This window comes from Cydia fagiglandana, chromosome 8, assembly GCF_963556715.1.
Source record: "Cydia fagiglandana chromosome 8, ilCydFagi1.1, whole genome shotgun sequence".
In the NCBI taxonomy this organism is placed as follows: domain Eukaryota; kingdom Metazoa; phylum Arthropoda; class Insecta; order Lepidoptera; family Tortricidae; genus Cydia; species Cydia fagiglandana.
Genome location: NC_085939.1, coordinates 2,319,764 through 2,341,670, shown reverse-complemented (window position 1 = coordinate 2,341,670; position 21,907 = coordinate 2,319,764). Strand labels below are relative to the sequence as shown.

Below are 21,907 nucleotides of genomic sequence, written 5' to 3'. Positions count from 1 at the left end.
CCCATTTACATGGTGCGAGTTTCTCGCACGTTTTGGGGCGAGAAATCGTATGACATTATCGTATGCAATAATCGTCAGGCGATTATCGAATAAAAATGTTTACACTCATGCGAGAAATAAAAACTCGCCTACGATTATGTCATGCGATACTCGAATGGCGATTATCGCCAGGCGAAATAGTTTACACGGGGAGCTGCGTTCTAGGGAGATATTTGCATACGATTTCTCGACTCGTCTAAACTGGTTCTCGTATGACATTTTTTCACGTACGTGCGAGTATCGCACGAATCGGTGCGAACCGATTTTCGTACGGGTTTTACCTGTCAACTTACGTGATTAGTTACTAATCTTTTCACTATATTGTCAATATTCCTAGTAAATATTTCTTGTTTCTCTCATTATTTTTAATTTTAATATATTTTAAGTTGCATTTACGAGTATTTTAATATTGGCTCTTGGCTGAAGTAACGTGACGTTGCTTTTAAGAAAAAATAAGTTGCCGGGAAACGGGAAACGACAACATATAAGTATACCTACACGTTGTTTCTGTGATATCTGATATCTGACTATACACTCTGAGGGGTGAATACATATGTAGGTCATACAAAACAACTTTTACCTACTCCATGGTAGGTAGGTAGGTTGTCATAAATTTCGAAGAGTCATAATACCTACGTCAATGTTTTCTATGGAACAAGCACATTTGTTTCTCGCGATTTCGGAGTTGGCTCCACACTCCATAGTAAAAGAAAATCAGTATGACCTACATAATTCACCCCTCAGAGTACAAAAGAAAAATATTGTTGTGCGTTTTGGCTAATAAAACATTTTAAATGTCCCAAAAAACGCATAAAATTGGGACACCACCAAATATGAACTTGAAAATCTCGAAATGCGATTCTCGCATTAAAATTTTGTTTACACGGAGACATTCAATCAGCAAAGGCGAGGCGATTATCGCTCCTTCTAGTACGATATCGTATGTTTAGTTTACATGATACTATATTTTTTCTCGTGCTACGATAATCGTGCGTTCGAGGCGAGAAAATCGCACCATGTAAATGGGCCTTAAGGGCTCCGTTTTTTCCTTTTGAGGTACGGAACTTGGGCTATAGTCCCCACGCTAGCTCAATGCGGGTTGGGGACACCGTATATAACTGTTGTAATTTCAATCTGTTAACACGGTAACATATTTGCAGTGGTATGCTCATTGGACTGTGGGCCGCACGGCGTGTGCGCCGAGGGCGTGTGCCGGTGCGACGACGGCTGGACGGGCTCGCGCTGCGACCAGCGGCCGTGCGACCAGCGCTGCCACGACCACGGCCAGTGCAAGAACGGCACCTGCGTCTGCACGCAGGGCTGGAACGGACGACATTGCACGTTGCGTGAGTTGAGCTTGATAAGTCTTTAATTGAGAAAGACGACGGCTGGACGGGCTCGCGCTGCGACCAGCGGCCGTGCGACCAGCGCTGCCACGACCACGGCCAGTGCAAGAACGGGACCTGTGTCTGCACGCAGGGCTGGAACGGACGACATTGCACGTTACGTGAGTTCAGCTTGGCGATGAGTCTTTAATTGAGAGAAGTAGTCAAAGACAGCGGAAGATTAACTGGATACTTAGTACATAAATACAACAGATTTTTTGCAATATTCAGATAAATTAATCAAGCATCCAAGTGGTTATGGCGTCTGCGCCAAAATATAGAAGCGGCTGATTCGATCCCACTTTAGCTCCCGGTTAAAATATGGGTTAAATTATTAAATTATACTGGAGGCTTTTTTCATATGACATCTATTTCAGTTTATTAGCCTTATTAGCCATAGTCAACATAACGCGTAGCTTGCACTAGCAGTAAATGCGTTAATAATAAAAATAGTTTCTCTGTGTGTGTACCCCTTACATTTCATTAAAGTGTCAAAAGGGCCTCTACGTGTTGGCTTCGGCTCCGCGCACGCCTCCCAAAGGTCTGGAACACCATTGTTCTGTGATGGGAAAGACATCTAAAAATAGTTTAATCAATATACGTTGGATAAAATAAGATTCAGTTTACCCTTCGTAGGTTATTTTTAGGTTAAAACAATTTATTTGAAACAGTCATTGGCGTCGTTGCCTTCACAATTTCTTTTGGACCTTAGGACCTTAAAAATTACAGGACTCAAATTGTAAAAAATGCAAGATTTCCTCGCTCTATAAAATATTCAAATGTGCACATTGTTTTTAAGCTCATTGATTCTGTATTTATACAAAACCTATTGCTGTATAATTCAACGGATGTATGTATACCAACTTATTCACGTGGACATTCTGATCAGCCGGCTGCCCCAACGCGTGCTCGCGGCACGGCCAGTGCCTCCTGGAGGACGGCGTCTACCGATGCTCCTGCGCCGACGGATGGGCCGGCACCGACTGTTCCATCGCACTCGAATTGTCTTGCACCGATAACGAAGATAACGACGAAGGTAGGAATTGCATTCAGAGAGCAATGTACACGTTTAGTTTGTAATTTTTATTTAAAAAGTTAGTTTTACACAATACACTTAAGTATTTTTTTATTGTCCGTAAACCACATTTACAAAGCAAATATTTAATCATTACCATTACTACAGTATTAAACGATGTCAAAGTTTACAATACAATACAATGCAAATCTTACAATCTACAATACAAAACAATACAAATCCAAAAATCATCCGTTTCTTAACCTAAACTAACAACTAATAAAACAAAAACTATTCACAAAATTCGTTCCGAGTCCCGCCAGATGCAAAGGAGCCCATCACGCTCGCCGCGTTGCCACTTTGAACCGCGATGGACATCCTTTGCATAAGGAACGACCCGGAGCGGGGGTCATGACCTCTTAAACGCTTACAAAGTGAACATAATAGCAAAATAAAACCTTATAAATGGCAAATGGTTTTGAAGATGGCATGACCGACTGCTCGGACTCTGAGTGCTGCACGCGGCCCGAGTGCGCCGACCACATCATGTGCCTCGCCTCCAACGATCCCGTCGAGGTTCTACTGAGGAAACAGCCGCCCTCCGTCACCGCGTCCTTCTATCAGCGTGTTAAATTCCTCATCGAGGAAAACTCCGTCCAGAGCTACGCACACATGGACGAGTACTCGGAAAGGTGAGTGCACTAATTAAGCCTAATGAAAAACTTTTTAAACAAACACCAAATCACTTCATGCACGTAAAAGATATCGTACCAGTAGAGTACTTAAAGCGATGGCCATTTTGATCGCTTGGATGCAACGGTATCTTTTGCAAGTCGACATAGGATTGGCCTATCGATATCTTGCACCGTTCATGATTAATATATTTGCACTTTACAATGATTTTAGATCCGTGACCATCGACGGATAGGTAATATAAATATGAGAGGAGAAGAACAAAATTCATATTTACATAGCGTAATTAGGATCCAGCACCCAAACCATTTGTGATCCCAGTCATCTTCCTTAACCTCTCCGAGGATTTGGTGTGGTTATTTTAATTTAACCGATAATGATACTTTTGTGATTTTAAATTTATTTTATCATCTGGTGGAAGTGTTTTTGATTTTCCTGTTTTCTCGGTGTATAATATTGATTTATCATTTGCGATCCTAGCATGGTTAAGTTTCATCACTGACCATGATTTCATCGTATTATCAGTTTTTGTATTTATTATTTTTCACACCAGATCCGATGTGTTGTGTATTGTCTAATGTTTATCCCTTGTGTGTGTCTAACCCAACCTGTTTGTCTGAACAAAAAAGCGTCTGATAATAACGAGAAGAAAATATTTAGTTAAACTAATTTAGCGTTCAAAGGTTTTCGAACAGTTTTCATATATATTCCAGTTAAACAAGCTCTTTCACAACACTCGAATCATGACAGACATTAGTGCCGAACTTTACTGGAATAGCTGTAATAATATGAATCTGCTCGACGCGACGTAAAAAAACTTAGCATTGGTAAATTAAGTATATGAATCGCTTCATTTTTATTATTTTGACATTTTATTTATGTGAACGTCTTTCATGATCTGAGTTACTTATGAGAAGTTTTCAAAAAGTTTTAGTTGCCTTGACAAAACAAAGTACAAATAGAAACTATCGAACAAAGATCTAATCTGATCTTGATAGTAAAACGAGACATCGCAAACTGAATAAAATCGTAGTCAACCCACCTCGCTTTATATGCAAAGCGCCTGTAAGTTTGTTTGCATTAAAACACAAGCCGCTTGACTATTTTGTTTGAGTTGAATCAAGAGTCTAGAGTGGTTATATTGCGTTCTGGCATTTGTTTCTAAGACCCGAGTAAACTTCACGAAGTATCTTCGTGCATTCACCATCCAGCATGTCTGTTTACTCCGCAACATTATCTTGGTGCAACCTGCAGCTGTGTTATTATACTAGTTTGTTATTCCAAATTATGCCTCAATTTGAATATTGATAGTGGTGGTGTTGTTCTAATGCAAACGGGCTTCGTCTCTGTGAGACAGTGCGCACCTAAATAATTCGATTAATAAAGCAAGTGTTAAACGCAAGGTAACCAATGTAGACGGGCAATCGGCCGGTGCGATTGCGAGCCGGGGTGGGGTTGCACTGAGGGATGTAGGTATCTGTGTAGTAATCTGTCCTGTCTTTCTGTGTCCCTGTGCCGCCGTGTGTCCGCCACTCCTAGCGAGTTCTGGAATTCCTTTACACCATGGTAAGTGTCAGTCAGCCCGCCCTCGCCCCTCAGTGTTCAATATCTGTTGACCTCTTCCCTTTTGTTGCAACTCCTGCATATGTGTGTGATGCCGGTGCCCGCCGCCTGCCGCCCGGCACGCGAACGGTGCCGCTGACGCTTTTTCAGTTTTCGTTCAATCCTTTGTCTGTATTCGTTTCATTCTCTATGTGTATGTAACATCTGTATGTTTGTCTTGAATGTTCCGTGTGGCTGCGACAACTCCTCCGTAAATCACGCGAGCGTCCGCGCCCGCGGTATCTCGTTTTCCCAATATGATTTGCCGCAGCCACAATCGTATTTCTTTGTAATATTTATTTGTCTCGTCTTCTGTGCTTATATAATATAGTTCACATATTTATATACTATGGTATACTTTTGTTATACTGTATGAAACTTAGGAAAATCATTTACGCTTTCACGCAAAACGTTCAAAACACAATTCGTTAGGTGTAGGTATTGTAAAATATACGATCGAGACGCGAATTGTATATTGTCAACTGAGCAAAATTCCAGGCGAACACGCAAATTGAGCTTCAAATAAACTTACCCTTTTATGTGTTCCTTACCCTTTGTCTGCGTCTTTCATCTGTTAACCAACCCCCTACCCTTCGCCCAAGCTCTTTATGTGTTTAGATCCTCACCCCTGTGACTAACCCTAACACAACTTATTTGAATGTACTCCGAACTACTTCACGGCGAGATCGCACTCGTTGACATTGTAAATTACAACCATTGCTTCCATCAACCGGTCATCGATGTAATTAACACTTGATGAAATTGGTGCAACGAAAATTCCGAACTGTCGACGGCATTACTATAATAAGTACCTTGTAGAACTTAAGAAGTGCATTGTTACTAACATTTGAATCTTGTGCATTTGGCGTGGCCAAGCGGTGAACTTCTTAAATTCTATTAATTTAAGATTTAATGTGTATTTTTTTACGTTAATTTATAGGTATACTACGTAAATTTGATTTAAGTGATAATTAAACTGCACTTGGATTGGTATACTGTGTAGGTTCTAAATTATATTTTTATTTGACGGTTTATTAATGACATCCTGAAATGTTACAGTATTGTAAGGTATGTTAAATATTATCAGAAAGTAAAGACAATCAAGCATATTTTAGATGAATCTAATCATCGCTCGACTTCAAAATGTTCAAAAGGTTTACTTTCAGTGTTGCTGTGCTCTCTTTGCGACACAAACGTTTTACGAGTATGCTTCAGTATTGTGCGCTTAATTTACCTGTTGTTACATTTTATTATTATTTTTATGTACCTACAGATCTACACACAAGCAACTGTTTTTCATATTGTACCTATAGGGTTACACGCGAAACAACTTCATGAACTCTCTCAGTACAGAACTTTTTGTAACTGCGTCCAAATATTTTTTATACCACTGTAAAAGTTGGAGCAAGTGTGTTTTACAATTGTTAAGCTTCATATCATAATCAAAACGACATAAATAATACCGTTGTTGCACGTAGGTAGGTATTTATAATCATTGATAAGTAGGTACTACAGTAAAATTCATCGTGGCAACGCTGCCATGATAACGTTTGAGCCAGCTACGGTCGTCCAGGTTTTTAATTAGCAAGTACCTAATTAAGATTGACAAAGCCTGTTGTGGTTTTTTTGTCGTTGTTTTTGACGAAGCTCGAAACTGATCTAAAGGTACCTGAGATACATGAGGAAGCCTGCGCAACGGGCTGAAAACATAGCATAAATGTTTTATTTTTTTTAATTGAATGAATATTTTTCTATGCTCATTCCTACATTAATCAATAATTCGGCGCGCAGCAGCTTAAGTAAATATGTATATTTAAAAGTATGTTTATTATTACTAAAAACTATGCTGTGAAAATTAAGATAATTAAAAGCTTAAAAAAAGCTTAAATTAAAATCAATTTTGAGTTCACATCATTAATCAAACTTCTTAGCTAAGTAAAGAACAATTTTTTCAGGGATCCCGGCTAAAAATACAAAAACAAAATAATATAATTACCCTTATGATATAATTGACAAGCGTTTTACTTAGAAACTAATGTAGCAATATCAACATTATCAACTAAAGTTAAAAAAAACCTTAGCAAACCATCATGTGGCACATCATTTTATCGTTTTTTTAAAATGTTTTTGAGGTGGATAAGTTTTTGAATCGACTTAATATTTTCGAAAATACCCGCTGTGAAATTCGCAAAAATATGTCGCTATCTTCACCCTGTTTGTCCAAAAATATGAATAAAATCAAAATTATAACGCCTAGTAATTTTTTTTCTGTAATGTTCGGTTATGAAAATGACCGTTTTTATCGTTCGTACCTACTTGAACAAAAAAATTATCCTTACTAATAAAAGAGTATGTAATAATAATTTTGATTTCACAATTTTTAGTTATTGCTATTTTTTAATCGTTCGGTGTTTGAATCCCACTTAACCAATTTGTTTTTCTTATTTAGTGACAAAAGATATGGACTAAAAGCCTAATTAGGCATATATAATATATATATGTTTATATGTATATGTTTCAAATATTTATTTGCAATTTTCAGAGTAAAACGTTTTTGTAGGCAATCCACTTAAATATCAAGTATGTACCTCCCTACCAAAGGGATTTTAAAAAAGTTATTTTTACTTTTTACCTACAGCACTTGAAAATAATCGCTAATTAGCCTACTTCATCTACCTACCCCGCCTATTAACGACGTATATTTTTAAAGGTTTTTAAAACATATAAGATTACAAATAATTTAATTACACATGAAAATGTTTTGTTCTTCTCGTATATAAAACAACCGGAATGGCTTATTGCGAATAAGATGATAAACATTCATGTGATTCATGTCCATAGTAGGTACATTTATAAATAAATAGGTGTACATTGTACATTTCAGATACAACATAACACGTATAGGTAACATTCATTATGAAAATGTACAACCGCAAAACACTTTTAAGGTCTCATATAAGTAATATAACTTTTAGGTTTAAAATACATTTGTGGTGTTTTGTTCTCTGTACTCGTATTTTACATTTACAGGTTTTAATTTAGATACCTTAAATTGTAGGCGTGTCATTTTATTGAAGGCAGCATTTAGAAGACAGCGGGATGTGGTAACTTCTTATATTATAACTCTTCTATTTTTCTTCAATTTAAGCTTGGTTAAGTTAATTTTAAAGCTCAATTCACATAAAAATATTTTAGTAGTATTCATTTGTTAGGTAGCCTAGTAAATATTTATTAGTTAAATGCTTGCTACGTACAATTAATTTATTAATTCAAATTGGAAAGCCTCGCTAGTTTCGCGTTTCATGAAAATTTCCTTGCACCAGTTTCAATGATGATGGTTAAATAAACATACAAATTACAGTTTACATGCCAAGATTTTATTACTAATATGGTATATGTGGCAGTTGTTACATTACACACCCTTCTAGGTGGATTTCCGTTTACAGCACATCTTTGCATCTACTTAATAGGTTATTTTTTTTTTAATTTAAGTTATTTACTTTGCAATTGGCGATTAGTAAACAGAAATTGTACCTAGATCTTTAGCTGATCCTGATAAGAGAATGTGCCATGCTGAAGACTTCTTATTTTATTTTAAATTTATTGGTTTTGTAAAATTTTACTTTACCTACAGCATTTATATTTAAATATTTTTCCAGTAAAGCGCAATGCACGTGAACTTTGGTTTAAATTGACCAAGGATCTACTGGGCGATACCTTCCCTCTAGCAATCTAGTGATCGATTAACATGCACTTACAAAACTTTCAATATTATAAATTAATATCCTAAATTTAATTACCTACCTACAGCCACAATCATTATGAACAAAATTAGATTCTAAAATTCAACTTACATCTAAATGTAATCTAATTTACTTAAAACGTTAAACACGAGCCTATTTAAACTATAATTTACTTTACGTTAAAGCTTTTATCGTGCGGCTTTAATAATAGGCTATTAAACCTGCTTGATTAGGTGTTCAATTAATATTTGAATCAGCTTTCAAACTATTTTAACCTAAAATTTACATTTCAATTATTCGCGTGATAGGTATTGCCCGGGAGCTTAACTATAGTAACCTCCAGATGTGCTCCATGCATCCAGATTACAAATTTCCATAAATACGTCAGTGATATTTCATATAGTTTTATAATGGAGACGCATCTCGGTGAGTTCTCTAGTTGGGGCACGTGCATTGCGCTTGGCACGTGGCTCGGTTTGACATGAGGTGGTCTGTGCAGTCGCGTGTCCGTGATGCGCGGGCAGGTGGTGTCGCCGCAGGGGCTGGGCATCATCGGCGTCAGGGTCTCGGTGGACCGCGAGGCGCGCTTCGGCTTCACCCTCACCAGGCAGGGAGGATGGTGAGTATATTCTGGAACACTTTAACAACAGCGATTGGTGCTGATTGATGATGATGAGAGGTATACACGGTCTTTGGTACATCGTTTGCCAAATTAAAACGGCAGATAGCTTGAGTCATTTGCTACTCTTCTCATGCCGCCTGAGAAGATAGCAAATGACTCAACCTATCTGCCGTTTTAATTTGGCAAACGACGTACCAAACACCCTGTATTGACAGCTCTTTTTCTGACTATGACTTATTACCTTTTGATTTGAAGAAGTTGGCAAAATCTTATATTAGGCAAATAAAATTATTTAAAAAAGTGTACTTCTAATCTAAGGTAAACATGGTTTCAAACTTTAATTACTTTGAACATACTTACTGAGTTTTTAATATTGCTATTAATGACGGATCTAATTAAGCTACTTCCAAGCGATATTTGTTAATCGATGCATGAATTCTTAAGCTATATTATTTTAAAATATTTTAAAATGTTGTATTTGAGGCAGGTAAATAGGTTCAGTACGTAATGAGTAAATATTATGTGCATCAAAGGACATTCAATATAAACTGTCGTAACATTTGCGCAAAGCTCTTAGTGTATCTATAATTCTACAATCCTAAGTTTTGGCATGACATAAGTCATGCCAAAACTCAATTTACTTCAATCACGTTCAAGAAATATCAACAAAAGCTGAAGCCGTCTTTGTATAAATAAACAAGTAATAGAACGTGACGTGATCTAAGATCTCCATTTTGTTCGGTTCTTAAACGCGGAATAAATGAATTGCGTGACAAATATCAAAATATACAAGATTTAAGCACAATCAATAAGAATGTTTGTAGTAATGTCCGTGCCACAATCATTAATTTTTCATCCACGGTCGTTATAAATTACTCGCGCATCCATACAGCCTAGTGTACAATCGAATGGCCGACGCCGGAACGAAACAAGACTCATACGAACGAGAATACAAAGTAATGACACGGATAATCCAGATTACCATAGTCTGTTAATGTTTATTTTGAAATTACGAACACGAACACACGATTACGTAAGGGCCGGTACAGACGGACTGCAACCCGACTGCAACTTGTATGGCAACTGCAACGTCGGCGTGCAGTCGACATGCAGTTCTCATACAAATTGCAATCGGGGTGCAGTCCATCTGTATCGGCCCTTACAAGTAAATCAAACGGCAAACATGATTACGGATAACTTTATGAAAACTCAAGCACGATCGAACATTAAGTTGTCTCACATCGGTGTAGTTAAATACGACAGCAGAGACATGCCAGTCATTGAGATGTTCCGAGATTATAATTTACGAGCGGTCGTGACCCGGCTCCGTGCGAGACTTCTTTCCATTACTACTTGAAAGCTCTCAAATGTCTCGAATCCCTCGGATTTTGTGTTCTTTTTAAACTCATTAATGTTTACTCTCTTAGCGCGCTGCGATAATCTACGAGACTCGTAAATTGTGCGATCACAATCTGTGGAGTTTTTATTACGACCGAGGAAGTGTTCTCCACAAATCTTAATGATGCCACTTCACACAAAAATCTAATACGAGAAAATTGGAGACGAGAAATACTTTATCGTGGCAGAGCGTAATAAATCAAACAGAGCTTTAATCTCCACAACCCAGCGTACCTCTTCATTGTCCAATGGGACTTTGGCTAACTGCTGTCACAGGCACAATAGTTATTTACGATACAAGTACGAAAAATAGGATATTCGCAACGAGTGGCGAATTTAAAATCACGACCGAATGGAGATTATTAGGCTCATCTTTGAATTCTGTGTGACGTCTTGTTCGCTTGCTCCACGATCCCGAAATCTTTGGCCGTCACTTTCTAAATTATGCTGACTGTACATACCTACTCGTAAATTAAACATAAATAATTGTGTATTGCGCCGCGATTTTGAGGAATTGTGTGAATGTGAAGGTACGGAAATATCCTTCGGCTATATAAACTCAAATAGCCAAAAGTTAATCGGAACCCCTTATCCAGACTTGGCTATTTATTTATTAGAGACCTAATTACTTAACTGTACATAAACATCTACATTTTGTTTGCAGTATTTTGCGACTTTGTCGTAAGCGTTGTAGACATAATTATATTATCTGTATGTTTTCAGTAACCCCACATTATGTAATACCCTTGATAACTTTTTAATTCGGCGGGAGCTAAAGCTAATTCAGTTATACCCTACACTGACTTCATTGGTTGGTTAAATTAATACACACGTACTTAATTAAATAACAATATTTAAGGCAACTATTTTATGAGAGTAATCAAAGTTCGAAAATAAACATACTCCGTTTAGAGTTCAGCGAACCGTAATTAAGTCACTAATAATAAATAATATTTTAATAGCTGTAAAATTTATAAATAATCAAGTTTATGAAACTATAGTTACATAAACTTGTTTATTTTCACTTCTGGATGAGATTAGCTCAGGACCGGGACAAGTGGCGTACCTACTAGAAGAGAGGCTTATGCTCAGTAGTAGGCAATAAAGGGCTGATATGATGATGATGATGTTTATAAATCTGTACTGTGGTCTCGTCTCTCTCCCTTACTCTAAATAGTGTTTTATTTTGTCAGATTTTTAATAAGATTTGGGAGTCAGGGTATATTCTATTTCTGGGTGACATTGTAATTGAAGATGGGTTTCTTCTAAATCGAGTGGTTTGGCAATCCAAGGAAAAATGTATGAACATCCAAGGAATAATAAAGATGAACAGCTCGACACACCCACGCGTTTTTATCCAAGCTAAAACGAAAACCTTCGCTTTCGCTCTGTCAAAATGCCTGGGGGCGATTTTTGAATTTCGATCGCTCGATTCAGGGTTCCCTATTCTGATTCTGGGTGACATTGTAATTGAAGATGGGTTTCTTCTAAATCGAGTGGTTTGGCAATCCAAGGAAAAATGTATGAACATCCAAGGAATAATAAAGATGAACAGCTCGACACACCCACGCGTTTTTATCCAAGCTAAAACGAAAACCTTCGCTTTCGCTCTGTCAAAATGCCTGGGGGCGATTTTTGAATTTCGATCGCTCGATTTTGTCACTCAAATATCGGTGAAAAACGGCGAAATGCTAATTTTTGATATACGAGCGATATAAATTTGGAATCGAGTGGTATATGTATATTGACCACTCATTTTCAATCCTATTAGTATAATTTAAATGCCTAGTAGTGGAGATAGTATTGAACGAAATACACGAAATCGAGTGATCTAAATTCAAAAATCGGCCCCCTGGCCTGTTTTTATAATTTTTCGCATTCGACTGCTCTTAGTATATCTAGCCTTCCTTCAGGTTCGACGTATTGGTGAACGGTGGAGGAGCCGTGACCCTGCAGTTTCAGCGCTCTCCGTTCAAGCCTCTGCGGAAGACTGTCTTCGTGCCCTGGAACCAGATCGTAGTACTGCCGCCTGTCCAGATGGAACTCAGCGATGACAGCGTCAAAGTGCCGACACCGAGGTAATTGTTTAACATGGATATAATTTTACTCTACGGTTTCCTTGAAACGCAGAAAGAAAGTAGGTACCCACTACTAATCCTAACCTTTAATAGTAGGTACATAATAAGTTAATAATATAATAGAATTGAGTCTTATTGACCGTGTTATTGACTCGTTTTCAATTCTATTAGTAGAATTTAAATGCCGGGTACTGGAGATATTATTGAACGAAATACCTACACGAAATCGAGCGGTCGAAATTCTAAAATCGGCCCCCTGTACGTTTTTCTGGTAAAACGATGCAAACCGATCCTTTGCGCATGTTGAATTGTTTAATGTTTGCGCATGTTTAATGTAAGTATCCCGTTTTAGATCTCAACTGCCGTATTCGAACTTCAAGATATTCACAAGAGACGACACGTACTAGATCCATTCTAGATACGTTATAGTTTAGATATCAACTAGTTCTCTTTTGCAGCGCAATTCGGGCAACCAATGTCACTTTTCCGTTGGATAGAGTAAGATATCTATTATAGTTCGTTTTTTTTAGCATTAGAAAGAACTCCACAGAAGTAAGCGTGCAGTTTTTATCAGGCTCTTTAATTGTTAATAATTATTGAATTATCTAATGTAGCATGGTCAATACATATAATTTACTTCAAATTATTACCGCTAAAAGTGCCGGATTTGGAACCACAAGCTTACTTCTGCAAAGTTCTTTCTAATCCTAAAAAAAACGGACTGTAGATGTGAATTGGATCTCTAAGTCATATCCTGTGGAAATCGTTCAAGAGTATCTCCAGAATCGCACAAATGTCAAATTTGACAGGTTAGATCTTACACATATCGTTATCGTATCTTGGTGATGTCTAAAAGATATCTAATAGATGTCTATTTCAAAATCCGAATCGAGCCCCAAGAGTCTCACTCTTCCTCAAAACCTAATGGAATAACAGTACTGAATTGAACAAGGAATTTAATTTTAACTAGTTTTAGCTCAATATTAAACTTCCCAAGCCACCTGTCAAATGTAGCGACAGCGCTGAAAGGCGCAATTACTTACCCAAAATTCTGCTATTCGGATTGCGAATCATTTTATATTCTAGAAGTTTATCAAACTTCTATTTTGGTACAACGGCGTAATTATCTTGAGCTAATTTGTTTTTAAAGACGATATTGCGAAAGGAATTATCTACCTAATACTATAATTCAAAAACCAATTACTAGCATCTGTTACTATGCCGACTTTAGGAAGTAAAAATATTAGATTTTTTGATAGACCTTATTTTGTGATATCACAAAATTGACGACATGTCCACTTAAACTCTCTATGCAGACACAGAGGCTAGTGATATCACAATGATTATCAAATAAACAAAACGATGGTTGTCAACTCACAAGCAGTCATTTAAAATCTCGATCTATAAGGTTTAAAAAATAGCGATTGCTTATAACAGAGGCGGCTAAGTTAAAGGCAACTTCATCTGTCAGAGTAGGAAGTAACTTTGGCAACATGGCATGTCTGAATTTCGTTCATGAACTCCAGAGCACCGCCGCACCTGGACTGGACGCCGTCCCCACAGTGGTGGGAGGTGCAGGCCCCGCCGTGCACGGCGCACGACCACGAGCGGCTCCGGCCCGAGGTCGTGGCCGTACCGCCGCTGGCCGCGCCCGCTGCCTCCTCCGCTACCACGCCCACCGTCATCTATCCTGAGGCTCAGGTATTAACCCACTAATTAGCCACTTAATAATTACGAACGCGGTGTCACATAAACATTTTTTTTAATTGTACGTACGAATACCTACACCGATCTAAACCTGGAAATCGACTGACAGAGTTATAAACAACAAACGTATCTAATAAAAAAATCGTTAACACCCAAATTATTTTTTTACAGATTGTAAGCGAAACCATCGGGATCCCCGGTTCTGCAGTGAAACTGACATACCGGTCGTCCCAATCCACTGGTTATCTTTCCTGTGTGCACGTCCAACTCACTCGAAAGGTCGTGCCCGCTGCGCTGGCCCGAGTGCATGTGAGGGTTGAAATCGAAGGATCCCTGCACACACATACGTATGAAGCTGATCCTGATTTGACACATGTGTTCGCATGGAACAAAAGAAACGTTTACAAACAGAAGGTAATAAGTCTAATTTCTATTGAAACTCACAATATATATAGGTGTTAAATTAAACAGCGGCTCATGGAAGTTTTTACTTATAGGTGTATGGCCAAGCTCAAGCTAAGATCTCAATTGGATACGAGTACTCGTCATGTTCGTCGATCGTATGGGAGACACAAACTGCTACCCTGGCTGGCTTTGATGTGGACATATCTGACATTGGAGGGTGGGGCTTGGACATTCATCATCACTACAATTTCCATGAAGGAATCCTACAGAAAGGCGATGGAGCGCTGCTTCATTTAAAACAATATCCTAGGACCGTGCAGGTTTGTAATGACTAACTTTTAATGATTTATTATCACATAAGACATAAGTGCTATCGATTTTTATTTAACTGCGGTTAAATTGTATTCTTAATTATGTTACCTTTTCAGGTTGTAATGGGAACTGGCCTCCAGCGTCCATTAAATTGTCCTGATCACTGCAATGGCAAGGCAGCCGATGCTCGTCTCCTGACACCAACCGCATTAACTTCTGGACCTGATGGATCTCTTTACGTTGGAGATTTCAATCTTGTGCGCCGAATTACTACGGAAGGTGTCGTAACTACTGTTCTTCGACTAGAGTAAGTAACTAATAACAAACCAAAATTGGAATTAAAAATCTGTTGTGGAGCAAATATGATAATGATAATCTCACTACCTTTTTTTCTTTTTAGGACCACACAAGTTGCATATCAATACTACATGTGTATATCACCAGCAGATGGAAATCTTTACATATCAGACTCGGAAAGACATCAAGTGAGGAAAGTAATCGCTTTAGAGAAAGTGCGTGATCCATCTTTAAATTCTGAACCAGTCGTAGGCAACGGAGATCGTTGCGTACCCGGCGACGAGTCAAACTGCGGCGATGAAGGACCAGCTGATAAGGCTAAACTGTCTCATCCCAAGGGCCTTGCCATTGCTGCAGATAGAACGATGTATATCGCAGATGGAACAAATATAAGAGCCGTAGATCCAAATGGAATCATTCATACGTTAGTAGGCCATCATGGGCATCACAACCACTGGTCACCAGTTCCCTGTCGGGGCGCCATTGCTCCTTATGAAGCGCAGCTTCAATGGCCTACTGGAGTAGCTCTCTCACCTTTAGACGGTTCTCTTTACTTCATCGATGACAGAATTATACTCAAACTGACTGTCGATATGAAAATTAAGGTTGTAGCAGGTCAGCCTTCACATTGCCGATTGAGCAGTGATGGAAAACCGACTAGCAAAGCGACAAATAAAACTGACACTGAATTCAGAGAAGACTCCAGTCTGGGAACGATTCAAGCATTAGCATTCGCACCAAGTGGAATGTTGTATGTCGCAGAGTCCGATTCCAAGAAAATGAATGCGATTAAATCTATCGATCCTTCTGGAAAAATTATGCATTTCGCTGGAAAAGTACAAGAAAACTTGAAAGAATTGAGTTGTGAGTGCAACTCGTCAATGCCTGTGACCGCTGTGCCGGCGAATGCTCGTGACGAAGGCGCAGGTTGCCCGTGCCGCCTGAGCGTCGCGGCTGGAGATGAACCTCCGACCAGTACAGAAACCTTGTTATCCTCCAATGCTAAGTTCCAAACAATTTCTGCTCTTGCCGTTACCCCGGACGGTGTGCTCAACGTTGTCGATCAAGGTACATATTATAATATACCTCTATAAATCACAAATAGTTTCATATTGGTGCACTAATTTTAAACTTAATACTCATACTTTATCTTCTTAACAGGATCCCTGCATATTTTGGCATTGAAACATTACCTGCCAACACATGACGAGAACGGAGAATTCAGAATCCCTAATCCACCAACATCGGAAATCTATGTGTTCAATCGCTACGGACAACACATTACTACGAAAGATTTAACTTCAGGAAAGACAAGATATTCTTTCTTATATTCGAAGAACACCAGCTTTGGAAAACTATCTGCAGTTACTGACGCGTCGGGCAATAAAATACAGCTACTTAGAGATTATAGTAATGTGGTCAGTTCCATTGAAAACACTCAAGATCACAAACTTGAGTTGAAAGTCTCGGGTATTGGTTACCTAACGAAGATAACAGAGAAGGGTACAACTGAAATTGAATTAGATTACGATGCTAACACAGGATTGCTAAACAGCCGTTCGAGGGTGTGTATTGAATAAAAGTAATATTGTCATGTGTATTAGCCACGCTGTTTAAACAATACTTGTTTTCTTATGTTATTTTGTTTGTTCCAGGCTGGAGATACCGTCATCTATAACTACGATGAACTCGGACGAGTCACCAAAATAATAATGCCCTCTGGAGAACCGGTCCACATAACTTCGGGCCTTGCCAAAAATTATGGCTTAGCGGTTACCGTATCCAATCCATCTAGCAGCATACCTGTTGGAGTAGCTAAGAAATGCGAATACGTACTACATGGCCAGTCATTTAAACAGATCACAATTAATAACGGCAAACAAGTGACAGAGGGACGTATCTATTCTAACAACACTTTGCTCCTTGAAACACCGTGGACAGGCAAGTTTGAGAGCATCGCGGCTGCTAAACATCCGCTACTAGAAGCAGCATTGCCCATCGAGGCCGAAATGCTCCATATGTGGTCTCATCAAACTACAACATTCGGTGACAATCTCATCAACAACATGTACTCTCTGTATACACTAGTAGGCGACGTTAGGAATCCCCAGCAAACTCTTAATAGAGAAATATGGGTTAATGACTCAAGAGTCTTGATTATTGAATTTGATCAATTTAAGAGCCGCGAGACCTTCTTTAACGCTGACAGAAATCCCTTGTTCACAATAGCATACGATGCAGGAGGATTACCGTTGTCATTTATACCTCATGGCGCTGGAGTACCGCTCAACATTTCATACGACAGATTCTTCAGGATCAACGGTTGGAAGTGGGGTGTCAGCGAAGAAACGTATAACTACGATTCGCATGGTATGCTATCCGAAATAACCAGTCCTCAAGACGGCACTAAGAACATCTATTACAATGATGGGAACCTCGTATCCAAGATAACATTAGCTAGCCAAAGAAGCTTTAAGTACCTTTATGATGATGACGGTGGTTTAACTCACGTCATCTTGCCATCCGGAACCAACCACTCATTCAGCGTTCAACCTTCAATTGGATTCTTAAGAATGACATATGCTCCTCCTGGTTCTACAAAGAAATATTTGCAACATTATTCTCATACTGGAGAGCTTCTCCAGACGGTGTACCCCGGCGATGGCGCTAGAGTGGTTTACCGTTACTTCACCACCAATAAAGTATCGGAAGTTGTTCACGGCGACGGTCAAACGCAGATACATTATTCTGAAAGCAGCGGGCTGCCGTCAGAGATCCTGCACGTGGACCGTGATGTCGACTACCGCTGGGAGTCTACTTACGCTGGAGGGCTGCTAATGGAGGAGAGGCTGGATTACGGCGCTAAAACCGGCCTTAGTAATGCGAAAATAATCTACGAATATGACAACAACTACAGAACAACTGCTGTTCAAGGCCGTATCGGTGGTCAGACACTCATTCCTCACCATATAGTCTACAACCCTAAAACCGGAGCTCCGGAAGTTTTAGGACAGTTTACTGTCTCTAAGCAAAAATGGAATGAGACTTCGGTCTACGATGGAATAGCGATGTTTACTCGAGTCTTAAACAACCAATTCCTCGAAAAGGAAGTTACTGTTAACATCCACAGGATGGAAGTATTCAGAATGGAGTTCGCATATGACAAACACGGAAGGATTTCACAGACGCGAACCCACACCAGAAATGTGGGAGTCAATACGTACACTAATGTCAAGAATTACACTTGGGACTGCGATGGCCAGCTCACTGGAGTTGAAGCTCAAGAACCGTGGGGATTCCGATACGATGACAATGGGAATATGCTTTCATTAACTTATAGAGGGAACACTATTCCTATGGAATATAATGACATGGACCGAATTATCAAGTTCGGTGAAGGGCAATACAGATATGACAGTCGAGGTCTAGTGTCCCAGAACGCTAGAGAAGAACGGTTCCAGTACAACTCGAAAGGATTACTCATTAGGGCAACAAAGCGAGGCAGATTTGATGTCCGATACTACTATGACCATCTTGATAGGTATGTTGGAGACTTTTGAGATATCTTACCTTAATGATTGTAAATATTCCTATATTAGTTCATTTACTAAAGGCTTATTTGTCTTTTTCAGACTTTCAACTCGAAAAGATAATTTCGGAAACGTAACTCAATTCTTCTACACAAACAAAGATAAACCTCACGAAGTCAGTCATATCTATTCTCCGCGTGAAAACCGGTTTATGACATTGGTTTATGACGACCGAGGACATCTTATTTACACACAGGTAAATATTAACCTTCGTCAAAATTTGTGTTAGGTGTGCAACAGTCGAAATTATGAGCTTACCTATATTGTGTTTTGTTTTGTAGGTCGCGCGACATAAGTATTACATTGCAACTGACCAATGCGGCACACCCGTCATGGTTTTTAATCAATACGGAGAAGGCATCCGAGAAATCATGAGGTCTCCATACGGCCACATAGTCTACGATTCTAATCCCTACTTGTATCTACCTGTGGATTTCTGCGGTGGGCTGCTCGATCAAGTCACGTCGTTGGTTCACATGGCTAATGGCAAAGTCTATGACCCGCTGATTGGACAATGGATGTCACCAATTTGGGAGGATCTCATAGAGAGAGTTCATAACCCTACGCAACTACACCTCTATAGATTCAACGGGAATGATCCGATCAATGTCAGACCACAAAATAAGAAGCCAACGGGTAAGTTACACAACCAGACACTTTCAAGATTATTTGGGCGTTGGGTGCTCAATAAACATTTACGTATTAATCGAGTCTTAAATAAATATTTCGCTTGATTCAAAGAGTTATTGACTGTAGAAAAAGCTTAGTTTAAGGAAAAATTGCGTCTCTAGTTTGACAGCTTAACTAGATGGCGCTATACGGTGCCATATGTTTCGTAGTTACTGACTTGTCAAACATGAAACAACCAGAAACACCGCATAATGTACTGAGCCGTACGGCGCTATCTACTTATATTACCTACTCAACAAATCTTTAGTTGAACTTATATTAAATTTTAATTGACTGAATAATGTTTTTCACATTTATCTTTTCTGTTAACTTCAGATCACCTGGCATGGCTGAATTTACTCGGATACGACACAAAGAGCCTGGCGCCGCAACTGTACCCCGACGAGCTGCCGGGCGGCTCGGTGCTGCCCGCCGCGCCGCGCGGGCCCGTGTGGGGCGCCGCGCCCGCGCCCGCCGCGCCCGGCCTGCCCGCCGCCATGGCGCTGCTGCCCAGCGTCACCATCGAGTCCGGCTTCCTCTCGCACATGTCCAACAAGAGGATAGCGGACTTCAGGAGTCTCTCGATCCCCGCCATGTCCGAGCTCAAGACGGACGCGCTCGACCTGGCCCCGAAGAGGATCGGATCCGACTCGGAGCCGCCGTTCGGCCGCGGCATCCTCGTGTCGCGGAACTCGCGCGGCCGCGCCGTGGTCACCGCCGTGCCGTCCGCGAACGCCATATACCGCGACGTGTACACGTCGGTGTTCAACCGATCTCACCTGCTGCCGTTCTCGCTGGTCGTGCACGGAGATCAGCAGGACGTATTCTACTTCGTGAAGGAGGAGACGTGGCGCGCCGCCGACGACAAGCAGCAGCTGAAGCGCATGCAGGGCAAGCTGAACGTGACGTTCCACGACGTGACCGAGGGCGGGCGCTCGTACGCGGACGTGAAGATCCACGGCAAGACGAGCGTGGTGAACCTGCGGTACGGCACGAGCGCCGAGCGCGAGCGCACGCGGCTGCTGCACCACGCGCGCGCGGCGGCGGTGCGCAAGGCGTGGCACCGCGAGCGCGAGGCGCTGCGCGGCGGGCTGGGCGGCTCGCTGGACTGGTCGGCGGCCGAGCTGGACGAGATCCAGAAGGCGGGCTCGGCGGCCGGCTACGACGGCGAGTACGTGCACGACGTGGCGCGCTACCCCGAGCTGGCCGAGGACCCCTACAACGTGCGCTTCGTCAAGAAGCGCGCCGACCGCGCCGAGCGCCGCCGCCGGAAGCGCGAGTGCGCCGCGCCGTGGTGGCTCCGGGAGGACCTATGCTAGTGACGTGCCGCCATCCATATGCCAAATCGTGTGAATGCGACCGGGGAGCGAGTGAGGATGGATGACTGCGCGAGTGAATGTCGATAAATATATTTTGTAAATAGTCTCTATTAATTGTTAATTGTTGATGTATGTATGTACGTATGGTAGACGCGAATCCCTATCGCTGTGTAAATAGTAAATTTTAATTTGCAGGGAGAGAATGGACCTTTTGAGAGGACTGATATTATAAATGTAATGTATGTATAAATAAGACAATTTATGTGAATATGAAATTATTTATACTTATTTATCGGTAAAAAGCTTCGATTGTGTCCAATGTTCTTATAAAATTTAGATGAAAACTATTTGAAAGAATAAAAGGCATACTTTTTTAACCAAAATCAATTGAAGTTTTAATTCAATGCGTACCTAAATAAAAACCTACTACTTAATCAAGTTAATTTCTGCTGATGGAGCCCGTGATGTAGTTGTAGCAATATTAGCCGGGTAAATAATGAAACAACAGTCGGCGATAGATAGCTTCTTCAAAGGAACAATACTATAGAGGTGAGAAGGGAAGATAACCGAACGAGATGGTCATTCAGTATGAGTAGCAGAAAAAGCGCTATTATTGTTTGTCCTTGACATAGTCGCACTTTTCATTTATGCCTATTTTAACCGCCAGCAATTATTGATCGTGCGTGCTCGTGCCGCCACCGACAGTAAGCAATTGTTAATTGTACCACGCGGAGTAAGGTTGGCATAGTTACGGGAGTTATAAATGTGCTGTAAAAACCAAATCATCAGATCTTTGTCTTATTTATCAGACTTTGGCGAAATGAGCTGGATATGTAATGTCTTATATAAGACATATATCAGACTCTGGCGGTTAAAGGGTTAAAAAGATGCGTGACGTATTGTTCTACAAAAGTTTCACCAGGGCAAATAATGGACCCGGCTAAATTACGTAGGTGGTTATTGGTATTTTGTCAGGAATATCCAAATGATTTACATTTCGTCGCATTACGTTAGCTCTGTTGCTGAACGGGCG

The 21,907-nt window shown here is 40.2% G+C and overlaps 1 protein-coding gene across 4 annotated transcripts in view; it reads left to right on the top strand.

Annotated features, from left to right (window-relative positions):
* Positions 1-21,257, top strand: part of LOC134666419 (teneurin-a) — a 65,408-nt gene extending 44,151 nt beyond the window's left edge. For 3 of the 4 annotated variants that reach the window (XM_063523555.1, XM_063523554.1, XM_063523557.1), the window contains 16 exons: positions 1,200-1,385; positions 2,314-2,460; positions 2,924-3,131; positions 4,672-4,698; positions 8,977-9,096; positions 12,411-12,575; positions 14,102-14,276; positions 14,454-14,696; positions 14,780-15,007; positions 15,116-15,306; positions 15,400-16,364; positions 16,458-16,861; positions 16,952-18,837; positions 18,929-19,082; positions 19,168-19,522; positions 19,892-21,257. In XM_063523555.1, the coding sequence (XP_063379625.1) occupies positions 1,200-1,385; positions 2,314-2,460; positions 2,924-3,131; positions 4,672-4,698; positions 8,977-9,096; positions 12,411-12,575; positions 14,102-14,276; positions 14,454-14,696; positions 14,780-15,007; positions 15,116-15,306; positions 15,400-16,364; positions 16,458-16,861; positions 16,952-18,837; positions 18,929-19,082; positions 19,168-19,522; positions 19,892-20,874 (6,437 nt within the window). In that variant the 3' untranslated portion in view covers positions 20,875-21,257. The remainder of the gene's footprint in view (positions 1-1,199; positions 1,386-2,313; positions 2,461-2,923; positions 3,132-4,671; positions 4,699-8,976; positions 9,097-12,410; positions 12,576-14,101; positions 14,277-14,453; positions 14,697-14,779; positions 15,008-15,115; positions 15,307-15,399; positions 16,365-16,457; positions 16,862-16,951; positions 18,838-18,928; positions 19,083-19,167; positions 19,523-19,891) is intronic. The other variant, XM_063523556.1, reaches the window with a different exon arrangement.
* The last annotated feature ends 650 nt before the right edge of the window (positions 21,258-21,907 follow it).